This window comes from Neolamprologus brichardi, chromosome 16, assembly GCF_056152115.1.
Source record: "Neolamprologus brichardi isolate AB-2024 chromosome 16, ASM5615211v1, whole genome shotgun sequence".
Lineage (NCBI taxonomy): Eukaryota > Metazoa > Chordata > Actinopteri > Cichliformes > Cichlidae > Neolamprologus > Neolamprologus brichardi.
The window spans coordinates 35,127,055-35,146,799 of NC_142119.1; the positions used below are offsets into that span (position 1 = coordinate 35,127,055).

The following is a 19,745-nucleotide window of genomic DNA, read 5'->3' on the forward strand; positions in this document are numbered from 1 at the left end:
CACTTATTTTTGTTCCACTATTTCATCTCGGTATGTCCTTAGAACCTCCCGAAGCACCTGATAAACCACAAGTTGATGACATCACAGCCAATAGCATGCTGGTCACATGGAATGAACCAAATGATAACGGCAGCCCCATCTTGGGATACTGGTTGGAGCGCCGTGAGATCAACAGCTCACACTGGGCACGTGTGAATAGGTGAGAAAACCATACAATGTAACCATTTTATTTCTTTCTTTTTCCAATTTGCAACAAGACACATGAAAGTGCATATTGGCTTGTGTGAGGGTAATAACAAAGCCTTCATGGTACCTTTGGTCTTCAGGAACATCATCGCGGAACCTAAGCTAAATGTTGAAGGTCTGATCGAGGGGCTGACTTACATCTTTAGAGCGGCTGCCGAAAACCAGGCCGGCCCTGGAAAGTTCAGTGTTCCCTCTGAACCCAAGACTGCCCAGCCAGCTATTTGTACGTAAACTGTCCTGAATCCTTTGTTCGACAGAACTGTGAGTTGTGTTCTTGTATCTGTCCGTGAAAATAAAAAGCATCACTAAATGTTTTATTCCTAGTTATATCCATCTATAATACTATAACGCAACTGGCAATTTTTTAATATTTGTCACATTTATATGTTTCATACGGAGCCCCGCAGGGGACATGGGAGAAAAAAAATTAAGACGGACTGCGAGATCTCGCAAAACAAACTCGGGATCTCGCAAAAGTTTTGCGAGATCTCGCAAAAGTTTTAGCCGCATTCTTCGGACGCCGGCTCGAAGCCGACTGGGAGGTCGAGGCACGATGTGCCGGGAAAGCGGTGTTCCTCCCAGCTGTAGTAGGTCTCGACCTCCCGTTAGCTTCGAGCTAACGGGAGGTCGAAGGCTGAAGAATGCGGCTAAAACTTTTGCTTGGATCTCTCCAAACAAAAGTTTTGCGAGATTCCGAGTTTGTTTTGCGAGATCTCGCAAAAGTTTTGTGAGATCTCGCAAAAGTCCGTCTTAATTTTTTTTCCTCCCATGTCCCCTGCGGGGCTCCGTAGTTTCAGATAAAATTTCAAACAAATTTTAATATTAGAAATTGATAACCCGAGTAAATAGAAAATATTTTTAAAAAGATTATTTCATTCTCATTCACATTACAGGGCCTCGAAAGAGTCCTGTATTGTTATTTTTCGTCACTACCTCCCTGAGTCGGGAGGGGATCATTTGTGCGCGTGCTGCCTTCCTTGGATGTGGTAGTCGTTTGTCAGGTTCTCTCCGGAATCGAACCCTGATTCCTCATTACCTGTGGTCAAACATGGCAGGCAGAAAAAGTGCCATCGAAAGTTAATATGGCGAGCATTGATTCAGCCATCACTTTGTGCCCTGAAGCTCAAGTGCACCCAGGTTATGGAGCAGTACGATGATACAAAACACACCAGCAAGTTCACGTTTGGATGGCCTAAAAAGCCCAATTGAAGGTTTAGGAGTAGCCAAGAGTAACTCCAGACTTAAAACATATAGAAATGGATTGGCATGACTTCAAACAGGGCAATATGGCTGAATTCAAACATATCTGCAAAGAAGAGTAGACCAAAATTCTTCCACACCAATATAAAAGATTCATTGCCAGTTATTGCAAACACCTGATTGGATAACGTTTTTCTCTTACTAAATGAAATCAACATGAAAAAACAGCATTTTCTATTTACTTATGTTGTCTTTGTTAAATACAATTTGTTTGATGATCTAAAACATTCGATTAGATGATTTCCAAGTGTTTTTTTGTTTTAGTATAATATTTGAACTGAATTACTTCCTGCCTCATCTGGGTATAGTTATTCTCACTGAAATATAGTCAATCGTAGGGTGAGCTTCATCTGTGTTTACTTTGACCCTACAGTGCCTCCAGGTCCTCCAGTTGCCCGAGTGGCAGAAACTAGTGACCACTCCATCGAAGTTGAGTGGGACCCGCCTGCTGACAATGGAGGTGGGGAAATCCTGGGATATCATGTGGATAAGGTGAAAAAGTTACTTCTCATAAGTTTTTAACTTTGTTTTTGAGATTCTGAGATGTTAGAAGTTGATTTCAGTCCTGATGGATGTTCTTGTTTGTTCTGTGGTGTTATTCAGGCTATGGCTGGTACCAAGGACTGGTCGAGATCTACGGAACGTCCGTGGAAGACTCGGAACTTCACTGTTTATGGAGTCAGAGAGGGAGCAAAGTACATGGTCAGAGTCATTGCCTGTAATGCTGCTGGAGAGGGAACACCAGGATTCACAGAGTCTGTATTCGTCAGAAATCCTGCAGGTTAGCTGAAAAACTCGGAAAAATGTTTTTAAAAATGTAGAAATTTGAACCAGTGTTCAATTAGATCAAATCTTGTTCTTCTTCTTGTATTTTATTTGTTTGTTTTTCATTCTTTGCTTCTTTGCTGGTCATCACTAACAGAGATCCCTGTAATTGAATTGGATCTGTCTGTCAAGAATGGCGTCGTGATCAGAGCTGGAGAAAACCTCCTTATACCTGCTAAAGTCACAGGTAAACCCTACCCAGCCATCACCTGGACCAAGGATGAGGGCAAACCTGACAAAGACCGTACGGAGATCCTCACTGAGGACAACAACAGCATCTTTTCAGTCAAGAATGTCCAGAGGAAAGACTGCGGAAAATATCTAATCTCCGCTTGCAACCCCAGTGGCATCAAGTCTGCATGGACCAGAGTGGAGGTCATGGGTGAGTCCAGGACGTTAGAATTCAGGCCGAACTTCTAATTAGTTGAACAAATGATCAAACAGAATAATATTGTTCTATTTTCAGATGTCCCGGGACCTGTCACAGACCTGAAGCCTGTTGTTGTCACTCGTAAGATGATCTTTCTGAACTGGGATGACCCTGAAGACGATGGAGGCAGTGACTTGACCGGCTTCCTCGTGGAGCGAAGAGATCCCAAGATGCACACATGGAGGCAACCTGTTGAAACCATCGCGTCCAAGTGTGAGTGTGTGGGCATTATGGAGGGACAAGAATACCTGTTCCGTGTCTTCGCCAAGAACAAATACGGCCTGGGCCCGCCTGTTGAACTAGAAACCATCAAGGCTGTAGACCCACAGGGTGAGTGCTACGTTTATTGTCATTCTATGGATGTCGGGGATTTTGAGTTTAGAAGCAGTGTGAAATGTGGAAGTGTATTTGAAACAAGTTTCTTGTGTGGTTTTGCAGGCCCACCATCATATCCTGAGAAGTTCCACTACACTGAACGCACAAAGAACTCCATCACCTTCACCTGGAAACCACCACGTAATGATGGCGGCAGCCCTATCATTGGTTACTTTGTTGAGAAAAAGAGGCAGGACCAGCAGGCCTTTGAGCCCTGCAACACTGAGATCTGTCCCAACATGACTATGACTGTGGAGGGCCTGGATGAAGCCTGGATGTACGAGTTCAGAATCAAGTGTGCCAACCTTATTGGAGAGAGTGAGCCATCCATCCCACTGACTGTGGTTATCCAAGACGATGAAGGTAAAGCCTGAAAACTTCTACTTGTTCAAGTAATGGACGGAAGAGTTTTCTCCAGAGAAATGTATATAAAATAAAGAAGTCGACCCTGGTGGATGCTAATAACTTGGCTCATGGCTCATGCATTCTGATTTGGTTGGTTTCTGTCTTGCCTTTCTCAGTGTCTCCCGAGATTCACATGCTGAAGCAGTTCAAAGGGGACACCATTACTGTGAAGAAGGGTGAATCCATCGAGATCCCAGCTGATGTCCTGGGTCTCCCCATCCCTAAGGTTGAGTGGTCTAAGGATGACGTAGTGATCGAGAAGCCTACTGAGACTCTACTGATGGAGACAAATGTGACTGGCAGAATGAATTGCAAGACCATGCTGTCCATCCCAGCAGCCAACAGGAGGGACTGTGGCAGTTACACTGTGGCTGCCTCCAACAACATGGGTTCAGCCAAGCACACGGTCTATGTCATGGTGCTTGGTGAGTTGAAATCACGTCACCGAGGTGGTACTTTATAACATAAAATATGGTGTTATGACTGAACTCATGCTCTTCTCTTCAGACCGACCAACTCCACCAAGGAGATTGACAGTAACCAATATCAGAGGTGAGTCCTGCTATCTCAACTGGGACGCACCAATTGATAATGGCGGAAGTGAACTGACCAACTACATCATTGAGAAGAAGGAAGTGGTAACAGAGGCGCCTGAGGTGGAAGAGGGACAGGAAGCTCCACCTGAACCGCAGTGGGAGGAGGTTACAAATAGCATAATTGAGAGAAAATATGGGGTATGTCTTTATAATAGTAGCACCAACTGCAAGTTAGATTAATAATAATAAATGTAGTCCAATTGGTTTCCAATGGTAACACCACCTACATCTTCTGAAGGTCTGGAACCTGGAAGACAAAAAGACCTACCTTTTCCGGGTACGGGCTGAGAACCGCTACGGTAAATCTGATCCCTGCACAACTGAGGAAGTTAAAATTATAGACCCCTTCGGCCTTCCTGGCCCACCAGAGAAACCAACAATTGCAGAGTACTGCAAGACCTCCATGACTCTAACCTGGGAAGCTCCCAGAGATAATGGAGGCTCCACGATTATTGGTTACTGGCTGGAAAAAAGGGAGAAAGGTACTGCTTACTGGGCTAAAGTCAATAAGATGCCCATCACAAAGAGGGGCATGAAAGGCTGGGAGTACCAGGTGAGCTGTGGGGCTTTGTAGTAATTTTAACATTTATTTCAAGCAAAGCACTCCTTGTTGAAATTGAATACTGTTGCATTATGTGTCCCTCAGGTGACACGTCTGTTTGAAGGAACAGAGTACGAGTTTAGGGTCGCAGCCTGTAATTCAGCAGGAACCGGACCTTTCAGTGGACCATCTGACTCTGCCTTTGCTGTTGACCCTCTCAGTAAGTAAAGGACAATGCATGTCTTTTTAAAACCCACCAGCTTACTTAAGTCTGGTGTTGGCCACCAGATTCGGGGGGATGATGAACGATAGAATTTGGATCCTTTTTTCACATTCTGTTGCTTTTCCCTGCAGCTCCTCCAAGCATGCCTGCTGCTCCTCAGGTGGCTGATAAGACCAAACACAATGTCACACTCTCCTGGAAACCACCAGAGAGCGATGGTGGCAGTCCCATCAAGGGCTACATTATCCAGATACAGGGTGAGGGGACATCAGAGTGGGTGAGAGTAAATGATCCTGAAACCCTGGACCCCACTACTGAGTTTACAGTGCCGAGCCTCCGCGAGCTGAAGCGCTACCGCTTCAGGATCATTGCTGTCAATGACGTTGGAGAGTCTGATCCCAGCCCCCGCACTAGTGAAGTTCTTATTCAGGATGTCCAACGTATGTCTGAATTTTAAGTAATTTTCACTACGATAAGTAGATACTGCGTATTTCATCCACTGATGTGTCTATCAATTTCTACTCAACAGTTCCACCTTCAATCACACTTGATATGATGGCAGATGACCTGGTTTACATCCGTGCTGGAGATCCCATTAGAATCCCCACCACCATCAAAGGCCGGCCCACTCCTAAGGTAACCTGGGACTTTGACGGCAAAGCCAAGACGCACAAGAAAAACAAACTCCACACACTGCCTGTGGACTCTGAGGTGAGACCTTAATACCAGAGTTTTTTCTGAAGAGTTCTTGCCCTTGTTTAAAATTTTATGAAACCATTACATTATTATGTTTGTATATCTTACAAAATACATAAGACAATTCTTTAACTATTTTTTGAACTAGCTTGTTCAGGTGGAGTCCACAGACACCACTTCTGTTGTGACTATACCTGTCAGTCTGAGGACTCACTCTGGACGTTACACCATCACAGCCAAGAACAAGTCTGGACAGAAACACCTCAACATCAGGGTCATTGTCCTCGGTATGTTTGGGACTTTTTTTTAAGAGAAGCATACTTATAGAAGACTAGCAATGGCAGAGTGGCATCTTTTTCCTGTGTCCTAAATGTTTTACTGTGCTTGTGGCTGCAGATGTTCCCGGACCTCCAAAGGACTTAAAGATTACTGACATCACCCGATCAACCATGAGGCTGATCTGGAAGCTCCCCGATACAGATGGAGGAGAGCGAATCAAGAGTTACTTTATTGAGAAGAAATCGGTGACCGACAAGGCCTGGGCCCAGGTAAACATCACCTTGTTGTCAGTTTCTCTATCCTATTTTGCTAAGTTTCAAAAGTAATGTATTAGAGGTGGGAATCACCATACATCCCACGATACGATATTATCACAATACTTAACGCACGATACGATATTATTGCAATTTTTAAAAATATTTTGCGATATTCAGATTCTGTACATAAAGGTAAACTTTATCAATATTCATTTTCTCTAATATCAAAGTCTCACACTCAGTCTTTCTCTCATTTCAGTTTTATTGTTGACAAACTGAACGGTTTGTATTACAGTCTAGTCCAACTTAACTGAATCAACCATCTGGTACAATTATAGCTATTCTGAACTATGCAGTTTATGAAAACTATGCAGCCCCTTCACCAACTGAAGAATTTGAAAGTAAATTAAAACAAAATATAATTTTACATTAAATAAAAAAGTTTTAAACTTAATTAAAATAAAACATGTCTTAAATTAAAATAAGTAAACTGTCATGTTTATTGCTGCCAAAAAAAAGTTAAACACATTTGGACAGTGAAGGAATGTCAGGATTCTTGCTCAGAAAAAGGATCAACATGCTCTGAAGTCAGAGCACAAAAACCTTTTTTGTAACAAAGTATCGATTTCTCCTGTCCCTGTATCGATACATTATTAGCAAACAAAATATCACCATACTACAAAGTATCGATTTCTCCTGTCCCTGTATCGATACATTATTAGCAAACAAAATATCACGATGCTACAAAGTATCGATTTTTCCCCCACCCCTATAATGTATGGAAATAGTCCCTTTGATTAGATGTTGCAGGAATGGATAGAGACTCCCAGGCTAAATAGTAAGCTGCTTCTATGATTCTAATAATATGTCCATGACTCACTACATGTAACAGCTAAGTTTAACTTTAAGATTCTGCTGTTTGTGATTGATTAGCTGAGCTTTTTTTTGCTTTGTTATCAGGTTAATGTAGCCTGTGCTAGCCAGGCCTACGTGGTGCCAGGACTGCTAGAGGGTCAGGACTACCTGTTCAGAGTGCGAGCAGAGAACCGATTGGGATTCGGCCCGTTCACCGTCACCACTGAACCTGCCCGGGCCAGAGATCCCATCTGTGAGGACTTGCTTGGAATTTCAGCTCCAGATATGCAGCACATACTTCCAAAGTTTACATGAATTGCCCTAATATTAACCTTCCTCTTTCTCAGACCCACCTGACCCCCCCACCAAGCTGAAGGTTAACCTGGTGACAAAGAACACTGTCACCTTGAGCTGGGAGGCTCCCAAAAATAATGGTGGCTCTCCTGTGAAGCATTACATCATTGAACGTTTGAGCTGGGACACCACCGGCAAGGAGAAAGAGACCTGGAAACAGTGCAACAAGAGAGATGTGGAAGAGCTCACCTTCGTGGTAGAGGATCTCAAAGAGGTCAGGCTTTCCTCTTCAAAGGATTCCTCCATGTACTGCTTCTTTCCTGTATTAATTAGAATCACATTTATGAATACATGGCTTTTTGTCCTAGTTTTCAGATTGATCATTTTCTTTCTGGAAGTTATTTAAGATGATTTCTAGAAAACTCAAACTGATAACTGATGAAAATGTTGATTCTGTTCATGGGGTGTAGCGTTTTCAGTGGGAGAAACGTTTCGTCATCATCCAGGTGACGTCTTCAGTCTCAGCTGACTGCAGGTTTCAATCTTATAAACAGGAAATTTGCCCAATAACTGAAACAAGCACCACTAGTGAAAAATGGTCAGTTTCAAGATCATTAATATGCAAATTCTCGTGACCATTGATCACTGTCCATGAGTCCCATTCACAGAGAGTTGGGGAATGGCTGCAATCACAGCATTGTAAGATGGTGACAGATGTACCCTTAGGCCCCCTCCTCCATTCAGAGATGGTCTTTCCCTTTTCACGTAAATGTCCTCCTTGACTCCGCCCTCAAACCAGCGTTCCTCCCTGTCCAGGATGTTACATCCTCATCCTTGAAAGAGTGTCCACTGGCCTGTAGGTGTAAATATCTGTTATTAACCTCTGTCTCTCTTCCACAGCATGTCTTTATCCTGTCTTCCTTCTCTCACCCCAACCAATCACAGCAGATGGCCCCGCCCCTCCCTGAGCCTGGTTCTGCTGGAGGTTTCTTCCTGTTAAAAGGGAGTTTTTCCTTCCCACTGTCGCCAAAGTGCTGCTCATAGGGGGTCATATGATTGTTGGGTTTTTCTCTGCATCTATGAAGCGCCTTGAGGCGACTTTTGTTGTGATTTGGCGCTATATAAATAAAATTGAATTGAATTGAATTGAAAATAGACTGCAGAGTCCTGGCCTGACGAGGTCGCTCTTCTGTGTTGTGCCATCCTCTTAGCCCAGGGGTGGGCAATTCCAGGCCCCGAGGGCCAGTGTCCTGCAGGTTTTAGATCTCACCTTGGGTCAATACACCTGAATCACATGATTAGTTCATTACCAGGCCTCTGGAGAACTTCAGGACACGTTGAGGAGCTAATTTAGCCATTTAAATCAGCTGTGTTGGTTCAAGGACACATCTAAAACCTGCAGGGACCTGGAGTTGCCCACCCCTGTCTTAGCCAGAGGTTGTTTGGTTTCCCCGATGTATAAATCCTGGCACTTAACAGCGTACACTATGTTACTCTGTTTGTGTCGGGGGACTGGATCCTTGGGGTGGACCAATTTTTGGCAAAACTTCTCTCCCACTGAAAACGTTACCTCCAGATGAACAGAATCAGCTTTTTGGGATTTCCTTAGCTGGATGATCAAGGATGCATACAGACATAATGCAATAAAGATTGTTTTTTCACTTTAAAGTTTTTTAAGATGATTAATATTCAGTGCATAATCTTTAACCCACTCTATCTCTTTGCGATGTTACTGTAACTTTAACTTGTATTTCTCCAACGCAAAATTTGACAATTAATTAATTAAAAAAACAAACAACAAAAAATAACAGGAGAGGATAAAAACTGAGCTTTCAGCCCACTTTCTACCAGAATTTTACCCAAACTTTGTGTTGACTGTCTTGTTGATCTACAGGGAGGAGAATATGAGTTCAGAGTAAAAGCTGTAAATGCTGCTGGACCCAGCCGACCCTCTGCCACCGTTGGACCCATGGTCATCAAGGATCAGACATGTGAGCAACAGCCTCTTCAGCCAATGACAGGCCACTCATATTCCACTCTATGTGACCAGCACGTTCGTTTTTTAAGTCAAATATTCATCACGAACATCTGTGGGTGCCTGAGATTGTTGCATTCAGTTATGATGGTGATTAACAAACAATTTGTTTCTGCAGGTCCGCCCACTATCGAACTACGCGAGGCTATGGAGGGAGAGGAGGGCTGTGACATCAGCATCGTTGCAAAAGTTAGTGGCTGTCCGTTCCCCAGCCTCGTTTGGCACAAAGCCAGTCTGGACAAACCTGAGGAGAAGTCTGCCATTCAGTACGACCAACATATCAACAAACTAGTGACCCAGGATAAGTGCACCCTTCTAATACAGCAAGCCAGCAGGCATGACAGCTCACTCTACAGCCTGACAGCCACCAATAGTCTGGGCACTGTTTGCAAGGGCATCAAGCTCTCAGTGTTTGGTAAGAAATTCAACCTAAAGATGTTTCATGTGTCTTTACAACTCTTAAAACAACAAAGCTGAATCACAGCAAACCATATTTCTTATCAGATAATTTAATTTAAAGTTTCATTACCAGACGCGAGGCCTGGCAGAGCGCTGTCGCCTTCAAATCAACAGCGCTATGCCCGACTCAAAGCCTTCGCAGTATCCAAAGTTTTTGATGTTCAATTAAAAACATCTTCAGAGAGAATGAGAAGGTCATTTTGAAACAGAGACTTTATTCAAATTGTGTGATGTTCTCAAATTAAGGTAAAAAAGTCTCGTAGCAGTTTAATTATCAGGTTTGATCACCGGTTGAAGTGATTTCCAGGTCTCTTCAGATATACATATATGACTCAGCCTCCCTCCCTATGTAGGCCCTCCCAGTGCCCCAGTGGGACCAGTCAAGTTCACGGAGGTGTTTGCAGAAAGAATCGGCCTCGCCTGGAACCCTCCCATCGATGACGGTGGATCTAAGATCACCAACTACGTGGTTGAGAAGCGCGAGGAGAACAGGAAATCCTGGGTCCATGTCTCCAACAATCCCAAAGAGTGTGCCTATGTGGTAACCCGGCTGACCGAGAACCACGAGTATGAGTTCAGAGTCATGGCTCAAAACAAGTTTGGAGTCGGCCCACCAGTGGTCAGTGAACCAGAGAAGGCCAGAAATCTCTTCAGTGAGTGTAGACCATCACGTCTTCACCCTCATTACACAAATGATGACAAATAACTTGTATTACACTTTATGTTAATATTATCTATTACATGTTAAATTATTTCTTTACAGTCCACTTACTGCATAATTCACCGTCATCATCTAATATTAAAAAAACTACTGTCAATTCTATGGTTTTATATATCAGGACACATTAAAAAAAGAAATTGGTCTTTAACCCTTTAAAACCGGTCAGAGCGGGCACGCTCCGTTTTGTGCAACTACGTTTAAATCCTTGTAGAACTGCAACCACGTGAGCTAGCGCAATAATTTTTTTTGCATATGAAACCGGAGGAGTTGTACTTAGATCTTATGCCATCAGCTTGTCCTCGGTCACAGTTTCCTTCCACATATAACTTTGCAAAAATGGCATAAAAAGCACTTGCAGCAACAAAAACATAATATTCCAGAAACACGCTTTGCCGATCCGATCAGCTGTTCATAACACTTCCTACGTTGGATTAGACGTCAACGCGAACTATCACCTGTCCGCCATGACCTGCCCGAAACCGGAAGTGACGTCATTTTCGCTGAAATGTAGTTTTTTACCATCAGGGTCTCATGAGCCTATACTGGTGTTTTTTAAAGTTATGTTTGACTTTATGACTTTCTGTGTGGTTTCTGGGATGCTTAAGACTCATATTGCACTGCTGGAAATAGTTTATTTTGATGCATATGCTGCTTTTTTGCAAATTTGCAGTATAATATTTATTTTCGTTTTTCCTGCAGTGTATAAAAATTGGTGTATTTCAAAAATAAAACTATGAAGACACTCAAAATAAATTTCCTGTGGTGGGAAACTATTTTGTGCAACTTTTTTGTATTTACAGTTTTGAGGGATAAGCCTCTTAAATTTCTCTAACTAGAAATATATGTTAAAAAAACAAAAACAATTTTCAATTTTTTGTAGTTTATTGCACCTTTTTGCAATGTATGTAATTACTATTTACTTAATGCATACATATTATTAACATTTGGGCTATAATGGTTGTATTGATGTATAGAAACTTGAAATGCTCCCAAAAATGGCTCCACAGCATGTAAACATATAATATAAGCTCTGGCGGACTTGGTTCTATGGTAGGTCTTAAAGGGTTAACAGGCCAAATATTACATATTACACTGTGTCACTAACACCCACACCTCTACAGGATTCTGATCTGTCTGTCTGGTAATTCATAGACAAATGATGTATTGATTATTGATGGATCGTGGATAACAGCCCTGTCCTCTTGCAGCTGTCCCCGGTCAGTGTGAGAAGCCCACTGTGACCGAAGTCTGTCTGGAGTCAATGACGGTCAACTGGGAAGAACCCAAGTACGATGGCGGGTCCTCCGTCACTGGCTACATCCTCGAGAAGAAGGAGACCACTGCCAAGCGCTGGATCCGTGTCAACCGTGAGCCCATTAGGGCACTGCCACTGGGCAACAACTGGGATGTCACTGGGCTACTGGAAGGGGCCCTATACCAGTTCCGGGTCATTGCTGTCAACGCTGCTGGCTGTGGACTGCCCAGTATACCTTCTGACCCTGTACTCTGCAGAGACCCCATCAGTAAGACGGAAGTTATTATTGTGTTGAAGCATGTTAGCAGCAACATTGTAACAGAGATTAGATCATGTTAAATAAATCAAACTCCAGACAGCAAATTGTGTTGGTGGTAGGGATGCACCGATACCCGATACCGATACTGGTATCCCGATACCGATACTGGTATCGGGTATCGGGGCCGATACTGTAAAATGTGTGTGTACTCATACTCGTAAAAGTTAACCGATACCAAGAACCGATACCAACTTATTTCATTAATCAGAGGGTGGCTTGTCATTTTTGTTGTAGTTTTTTAGATTGGCCACTAGGGGGACATCCCGCGCTAAACAGGCACAGGGTTAGGCGAGTGAGACTGGCAGCTCCAGATAAAAAAGAGAAACTGGAGGCTGCTGTAGCTAGGCTAAACAAAATGTCAGCAGTGTGGAACAGCCAACTTTAACTCAGGTTTTGGAAAAGCGATGAAAAATGTCAAGAGAAAATCCACGGGCAGTTAAAATAACAGAGGCTCTGACTCATTTTATCGCTCTGGATGACCAGCCAATGCCGGTCGTGGAAAACAGAGGATTGAACAGAAACAGAGGATTGTTTATTTATTATTCTGAAAGCTCGAGACAGTGCCAATAGTTCAGTGATATTTTGTTAAATTACAATGTGGAGACTCTGCAATAATTTAACAGAAGTGCTTATTTTTCACTTGAAATTTTTTTGTGGTCATTTTTATTAAGATTTTATTTTTTATCGGCAGAGAATAAAATAAAACCTGTCTTCCAATTCATTGTATTTGTGTGTGTGTGTGTGTGGTAGAAGTATCGGTTTTTGTACTCTGTATCGGCAAGTACTCAGATCCAAGTATCGGTTTGAAAAAATTGGTATCGTTGCATCCCTAGTTGGTGGTGAAACATGTTTTACCGCTGTGTATGCTTCTAATCACATATTTCAATTTGTACACGCAGAGCCTCCTGGACCGCCCACTCCAAAGGTAACGGACTGGACAAAGTCTACAGTTGAGCTCGAGTGGATTCCGCCTCTGGTGGACGGAGGGTCAAAGGTCACAGGCTACATTGTGGAGTTCCAGGAGGTGAACAAGGAGGAAGAGGAGAAGAAAGCTCAGAGGAGGCTACTCCTGAGCGTAGCTGAAGAGGAGAAGGAAACAGAAACTGAAGAGGCCTGGGTGAAGGTACAAAGAGAAACAGATTGTGACCAGGTGGTCGGCGGGGTTATAAAAGAAATAGTAAAATGACGACGTCACCATGAATTTCACCCCCAGGAAATATACATTTAAGAAAAATAGATAAAAGGAATAAAAAGAGGCTGCACAGATTCAAGGATGCACACGAGGCAGGTTGGCTCCAATATTAATACGGTTTTATTTACGGTTAAAATAAATAAAATATTAGAAAGCAAAAGGTAGCGTCGTTGTTGACAGTGTCCTCAAGTTAGAAATAAAACAACCATGGAACTTGGACTTACCAGCAGCCGTGGACCCAAAAGAAAATCACACAAAAAGAAAATTACTACAGCCCACCCGGTGCTGTGCAAAAGGAAGTGTGAAAACGACCCACCAGCTGAGGTCCCAGGGCCACTGGTCCTCCGTCCACTGAGATACAACACAGAGCAATGCGTTAAAAGAATAAAAGGACACTGAGCGTCAGGCTCGCTACAGATCATAAAAACTAAAACCAACTTTGATAACTTTAATAAAAGACACACACGCACCAAACTGGAAGGCTTGTGCTGGTGGTAATTGTCCAGGTTCGAAATAAAATGGGCAGCAAAACACAGCTGATTCCCATCACTGTGGAACTGGATTACATACGTGTTACACAGTTACTTGAGCATTTCTTCTTCGATGGACCAGCAAGGAAGAGATTTTTTTATTTCATCTCTCCTAATAAAGTATGCACACAGTAATATAAATAAACAACACTACAGATCCTATAATCTGATTTTTAGTTTATTAAAAAGCGCCACACGCTAGTTTGTGTCATTATCCAGATGTGCATAAGCATGATTACACAGTTACCAGGGGCGGGTTTTGATTATCAATTATCTAGCTTGGATAACGTGATATCGATTCATTAAAATCTGATTTTTTAATATAGATTTCACTACATTTCAACAACCACCAAACAGCTAAAACAGTAAATGAGAGCAGGAACACCGATTCTGCACAAAGACGTAAACACGAAGCGTGGACCCGCTGACGCATCAGAATCAGTGAGATGTGACTTTCTCACCTGACGGCACGGACACGGTCGGAGCTGAAAGCCGACAGCTCGCTGATTCTGATGCGTCGGCGGGTCCGTGCTTTGTGTTTACGTCCTTTTTGCGCTGATTCTAGAGCTGTTAGTTGTATCTCTCTCCAAACAATATTGACCGAACCAGCAGCAAAAGACGATCCAAACTACGCTTCACATAAACGTCGTCATGGATTCACTCTGACTTTTGCTGCTTTGCTTCCACCACGATAAACACTTCATGCACAGCTCTCTCTCTCTCTGTACTTCAAGAACATTTTCCCGTCTAAAAATCTGTTTTCTTCATTATTCGCTTGCTTGTTACGCACAAGTCTACAGTTGTTTACAGGCTGTCAGACGCTGTTTTTTCCCTTTTACTTACTTCCAAAAAGAAAACCTAATTTCTGCCATTCAATAGGCTACTAAACAAATTTAAACTTTTTAACATTATGCAAAACGCTGTGTCTCTAATAAAACCTCTGTAATTTGCTCTGCTTCAGTTCAGCAGCATCAGGTAATGTTCATTTATTGATTAATGATTTTCTTTCGTTTTTGATCTACTGCAGAATATTTTTGTAAAATCGTTTTTCTGTTTTATCTTCAGCTACTTTGACACAAAGACATCTGCTGTGATGCTCACACCTCAGATAAATGGTAAATGGTAAATGGCCTGTATTTATACAGCGCCTTACTAGTCCCTAAGGACCCCAAAGCGCTTTACATATCCAGTCATCCACCCATTCACACACACATTCACACACTGGTGATGGCAAGCTACATTGCAGCCACAGCCACCCTGGGGCGCACTGACAGAGGCGAGGTCTCGAAAGTGTCAGCTTCCTTTTATAGTTATAAAAATATGCAAATGTACTGATCTATGATCTGAATTATACTATTGACTGACTGTCTGAGGCTAACAGTTACACAATCATACCAAAACTCTGTCCTGACAGTTTCCACTTTCTCTTTTGTATCAGAGATACTGAGACAATATTCAGGATAAATAACCATGAAAACAATTTATTTATTCAGTTTAGAGGTTTACACATCATTATAATCACAGAGCCTGTTTCACTTGAATCGTCCACTTGATGGCGCAGTAGAGCAAATGAATCATCACAATGCTTCGAACCATGAGTCGACCAGTTGGATGGAAGCTTCAGTTCATCTCACCATCACTACCTGCAGCTGTCATACGATCTACTCGCTTGCTGATCAATCCGTCGCGGTGTGCCAGCATTTACTGCGCCAAACACACGGGAGGAACGATCCAGAAATACACCTGCTTAGCTTTATACGGGCTGACGCCCCCCTGCAATCAATATGCAGGAGGGTTCCCAATTAACCTCGTTGCGCAGGAGAGCGCGAGGGCGGTAGAGCGAGCGAGAAAGAGACAAAGAAAGGCGAGCAGCCCATCCGGCTACATCATGAATAACAACAAAAATATAGTGTTAAACTTCAGATTCTTTGTTTTTATCTGTTTTTATTCATCCAGTTGCTTGAAGTGAATCATAAATCTGTACATGATAAAAACAAAGGAAGAATGAATGCGCTAAGGTGAAAATAAAATACAGCTATGTTAGATAAAATATGAGACCATATGAAACTGTTCTAGATCCATTTGAATTAGGGATGCAACGATACCAATTTTTTCAAACCGATACTTGGATCTGAGTACTTGCCGATACAGAGTACAAAAACCGATACTTCTACCACACACACACACACAAATGCAATGAATTGGAAGACAGGTTTTATTTTATTCTCTGCCGATAAAAAATAAAATCTTAATAAAAATGACCACAAAAAAATTTCAAGTGAAAAATAAGCACTTCTGTTAAATTATTGCAGAGTCTCCACATTGTAATTTAACAAAATATCACTGAACTATTGGCACTGTCTCGAGCTTTCAGAATAATAAATAAACACTTCTGTTTGGAATAAAATAAATACAAATTAGGTTTGAGAATAAAATAAACTTTTAAATTATTGCAGAGTGTCCATATTGTAAACAAACAAACAAAATAACGAAAGTATTTGGCATTGACGAACGAACTCCCCATCAGTCCACTGTGCCGTTAAACCAAGGACTGACATGCTTGTCTTTACCTCTTTAGAAAGTTTTGGCACCATTATCTCCCTGATGTGTGGGCGGTTGGGAATTTCATATCACAGCTCGAGTATGCTGAGAAGACGGTGCAATCCTATGTTTTCCACGACCGGCATTGGCTGGTCATCCAGAGCGATAAAATGAGTCAGAGCCTCTGTTATTTTAACTGCCCGTGGATTTTCTCTTGACATTTTCCATCACTTTTCCAAAACCTGAGTTAAAGTTGGCTGTTCCACACTGCTGACATTTTGTTTAGCCTAGCTACAGCAGCCTCCAGTTTCTCTTTTTTATCTGGAGCTGCCAGTCTCACTCGCCTAACCCTGTGCCTGTTTAGCGCGGGATGTCCCCCTAGTGGCCAATCTAAAAAACTACAACAGAAATGACAAGCCACCCTCTGATTAATGAAATAAGTTGGTATCGGTTCATGGTATCGGTCAACTTTTACGAGTATGAGTACACACACATTTTACAGTATCGGCACCGATACCCGATACCAGTATCGGTGCATCCCTAATTTGAATAAAATGCAGTGAATGACATATGACACCAATGCATTAAATCTATGAAGAGAGCACTATGGTTGTAATGATGCAGTAAAATAATGTAATCTGTGTATATATGTATCTTTACTTTACAGAGTGCCATCAGTTGCTCTGAACTCATCTTTAATGTTGTAATGTTGACTTCAGGATTTGAGACATCTCCACAAAGCCAATGAAGATCCAGTATGTAGTGTTTTTAACATGATTAAGTGAACGTTAATTTGCATTTCGCCTCTGCCCAGGCAAAGGACACTGAGATCAGAGGAACTAAATTTGTGGTGGCTGGCCTTAAGGAAGGCGGTCTGTACCGCTTCAGAGTCCGAGCTGTGAATGCTGCTGGAGTAGGAGACCCTGGATTAGTGTCTGAGCTAATCGAGGTCAAAGACAGAACAAGTAAGATCCAGATCCAACTTTAACATCTGGCAAAGCAATAATTTTTGTTAATAACACAAATGTGAAAATTGTCCCCGTCTCGTGCAGTTCCTCCTGAGATGGATCTCGACGCCTCGGTGAAGGAGAAAATCGTAGTCCATGCCGGTGGCACCATCCGCATTATCGCCTACGTGTCCGGCAAACCTGCCCCACAGATCACTTGGTGCCGGGATGACAGCGAGGTGCCCAAAGAGGCCGTGGTGGAGACGACGGGCATCTCTAATTCACTGGTCATTAAGAACTGCAGACGCCAACACCAGGGCATCTATACACTAAGTGCAAAGAACGAGGGCGGAGAGAGGAAGAAGGCGGTCATTGTTGAGGTCCTGGGTGGGTAATCACATTCACCTCAAACAATTTGAACATGCTGATGGATAAAGAGCTGTCCCATCCACTTTCTTAACCGCGTATCCAAGTAGAATATGGAAGCTTTATGTGCAGAGTCACTGAGCACGCATGGCAGAACTACACTCTACTTAAAACAGTCTGACTCTGACTCCGTCCTTATCTCTACAGACGTCCCTGGACCAGTTGGTCTTCCCTTCGCTGGAGAGAACCTGACCAATGACTCCTGCAAGCTGACCTGGTACTTCCCCGAGGATGATGGCGGCTCAGCCATTACCAACTATATTATTGAGAAGAGAGAGGCAGACCGCATGGGTTGGACCTCTGTATCTTACACTGTGACAAGAAACAACGCTGTGGTACAAGGACTCATCGATGGCAAGGGCTACTTCTTCAGGATTGCAGCTGAGAACATCATAGGCATGGGACCTTTCATCGAGACCGACAAGATGGTTCTCATCAAAGATCCCATCTGTAAGTCCCTTATTTAACATTTTAGTTGCAACTTCTTTACAATTTTAAGGGTAATCACCAAACTAGAAAAAACATAATAGGAGTTCTTACTGAATTGTTGACAACTGGCCTCCTCAACACAGCCTCTGATTGGCAGCTACAGGCTGACCTGGGTAAACAACTAAAGCTCCCTCAGAACATTGCAAAAACAGCACGATCTCATATCCTCGTGTTGGTGTTGTTCCCAGATCATCATACTAAAGGTTGTTCCAGGATCAACATTGCAAGTGACCAATCAGAATGTTGTGATGTCATACTTTTGCGACTTCGGTAAAAACCGGCGTAAAACAAAAAACTGTACTTAAGCTGCGAGAAACCGCCTTTGTCCGCCGATCAACGGACCCTAACCCTGACCCTTTAATAAACGCTAAGCAGAATTGATATTGTCCTTGCAACATTGGAATTTCATAAATGCACGAATGGGTTGGTGCGCAAAAGAATAACGTCACAATAATGTGATTGGTCACTTGCAATGTTGAACCTGGAACAATATTTTCATGATGATCTGGGAACAACACCAACACGAGGATATCAGATCATCCGCAAAAACATCCCTCCGGCCAGACATGATAATTATTTCTGAGGCCTCAAAGCGGATCGAGGAGGCCAATGAAAGGAAACGAGGAAAGTACCAGGAACTAGTGCAGGAGTGCAGGGGAAGGGGCTGGAAGACTTTCTATGAGCCCATAGAAGTGGGTTGTAGGGGCTTTGCAGGACGATCACTCTGCAAAGTCCTAGGCCGGCTGGGCGTGGCTGGGGCAGCCAAGAAGAGGGCCAGAGAAAGCCACAAGGTGGCTGTGGATCAAGAGGGCTGATCCGTGGGTAGCTACTGGTACGCAAGTCGGGGCCTGATCAGCCCCGGCTGGGTCGCCTGGGCCAGGGTGTATGATGTTGTGAGACCCGAAACACCTGATGACCCCAGGATACATCACTGAAGATGTGTACCAGTGCATCCAGGAGATGTGTCTTTTATAGCTGAATTGTTATATACAAAGTTTTTCTTTAAGTCCTCATTTCAAAGTTGCAACTATTAGGCATGAAATCTTTAGAAGACACTGATTTTATGTCGTTTTAAAAATTAATTAATTCATCAATTAAAAAATAGTTTTTCAATTATATACTTTCAATAATTTGAAAGTTAATTATAACTTGGAAGTTTTGGGTAGAACAAAAAAAACCTCCTATCATCTGTGTTTGTATCTTGCAGCCGTCCCAGAGCGTCCTGAGGATCTATTCATCACAGCTATTACCAAAGACTCCATCTCCGTCACCTGGAGACCACCCAAATACGACGGTGGCGCAGATGTGACCAGCTATGTCCTCGAGTCCCGAATGATAGGCCATGACAACTTTGTGAGAGTCGGCGGAGAGGACAAGCTGATGGACAGACGGTTCACACTAACTGGGCTGAAGGAAGGCTCAAGCCATGAGTTCAGAGTCTCAGCTGTCAACCAGGTGGGACAAGGCAAACCATCCTTTGCCACCAAACCTGTGCAGTGCAAGGACGAACTCGGTAAGTGACACAACATGACGACATTCATTTTATCAG

At 42.9% G+C, this 19,745-nt stretch overlaps 1 protein-coding gene across 1 annotated transcript in view; it reads left to right on the forward strand.

Moving 5' to 3' along the window:
• Positions 1–19,745, forward strand: part of LOC102793719 (titin-like) — a 220,477-nt gene that overhangs the window by 159,438 nt on the left and 41,294 nt on the right. Inside the window, exons 153-178 of the mRNA XM_087852940.1 lie at positions 43–199; positions 327–469; positions 1,880–1,998; positions 2,110–2,287; positions 2,429–2,713; positions 2,798–3,091; positions 3,200–3,499; positions 3,658–3,966; positions 4,049–4,275; positions 4,376–4,690; positions 4,784–4,898; positions 5,033–5,341; positions 5,431–5,612; positions 5,746–5,884; positions 5,994–6,145; positions 7,094–7,241; positions 7,336–7,556; positions 9,177–9,273; positions 9,436–9,732; positions 10,130–10,429; positions 11,706–12,020; positions 12,971–13,194; positions 17,149–17,299; positions 17,387–17,668; positions 17,855–18,157; positions 19,404–19,709. Coding sequence (XP_087709066.1) covers positions 43–199; positions 327–469; positions 1,880–1,998; positions 2,110–2,287; positions 2,429–2,713; positions 2,798–3,091; positions 3,200–3,499; positions 3,658–3,966; positions 4,049–4,275; positions 4,376–4,690; positions 4,784–4,898; positions 5,033–5,341; positions 5,431–5,612; positions 5,746–5,884; positions 5,994–6,145; positions 7,094–7,241; positions 7,336–7,556; positions 9,177–9,273; positions 9,436–9,732; positions 10,130–10,429; positions 11,706–12,020; positions 12,971–13,194; positions 17,149–17,299; positions 17,387–17,668; positions 17,855–18,157; positions 19,404–19,709 — 5,868 coding nt within the window. The remainder of the gene's footprint in view (positions 1–42; positions 200–326; positions 470–1,879; positions 1,999–2,109; positions 2,288–2,428; positions 2,714–2,797; positions 3,092–3,199; positions 3,500–3,657; positions 3,967–4,048; positions 4,276–4,375; positions 4,691–4,783; positions 4,899–5,032; positions 5,342–5,430; positions 5,613–5,745; positions 5,885–5,993; positions 6,146–7,093; positions 7,242–7,335; positions 7,557–9,176; positions 9,274–9,435; positions 9,733–10,129; positions 10,430–11,705; positions 12,021–12,970; positions 13,195–17,148; positions 17,300–17,386; positions 17,669–17,854; positions 18,158–19,403; positions 19,710–19,745) is intronic.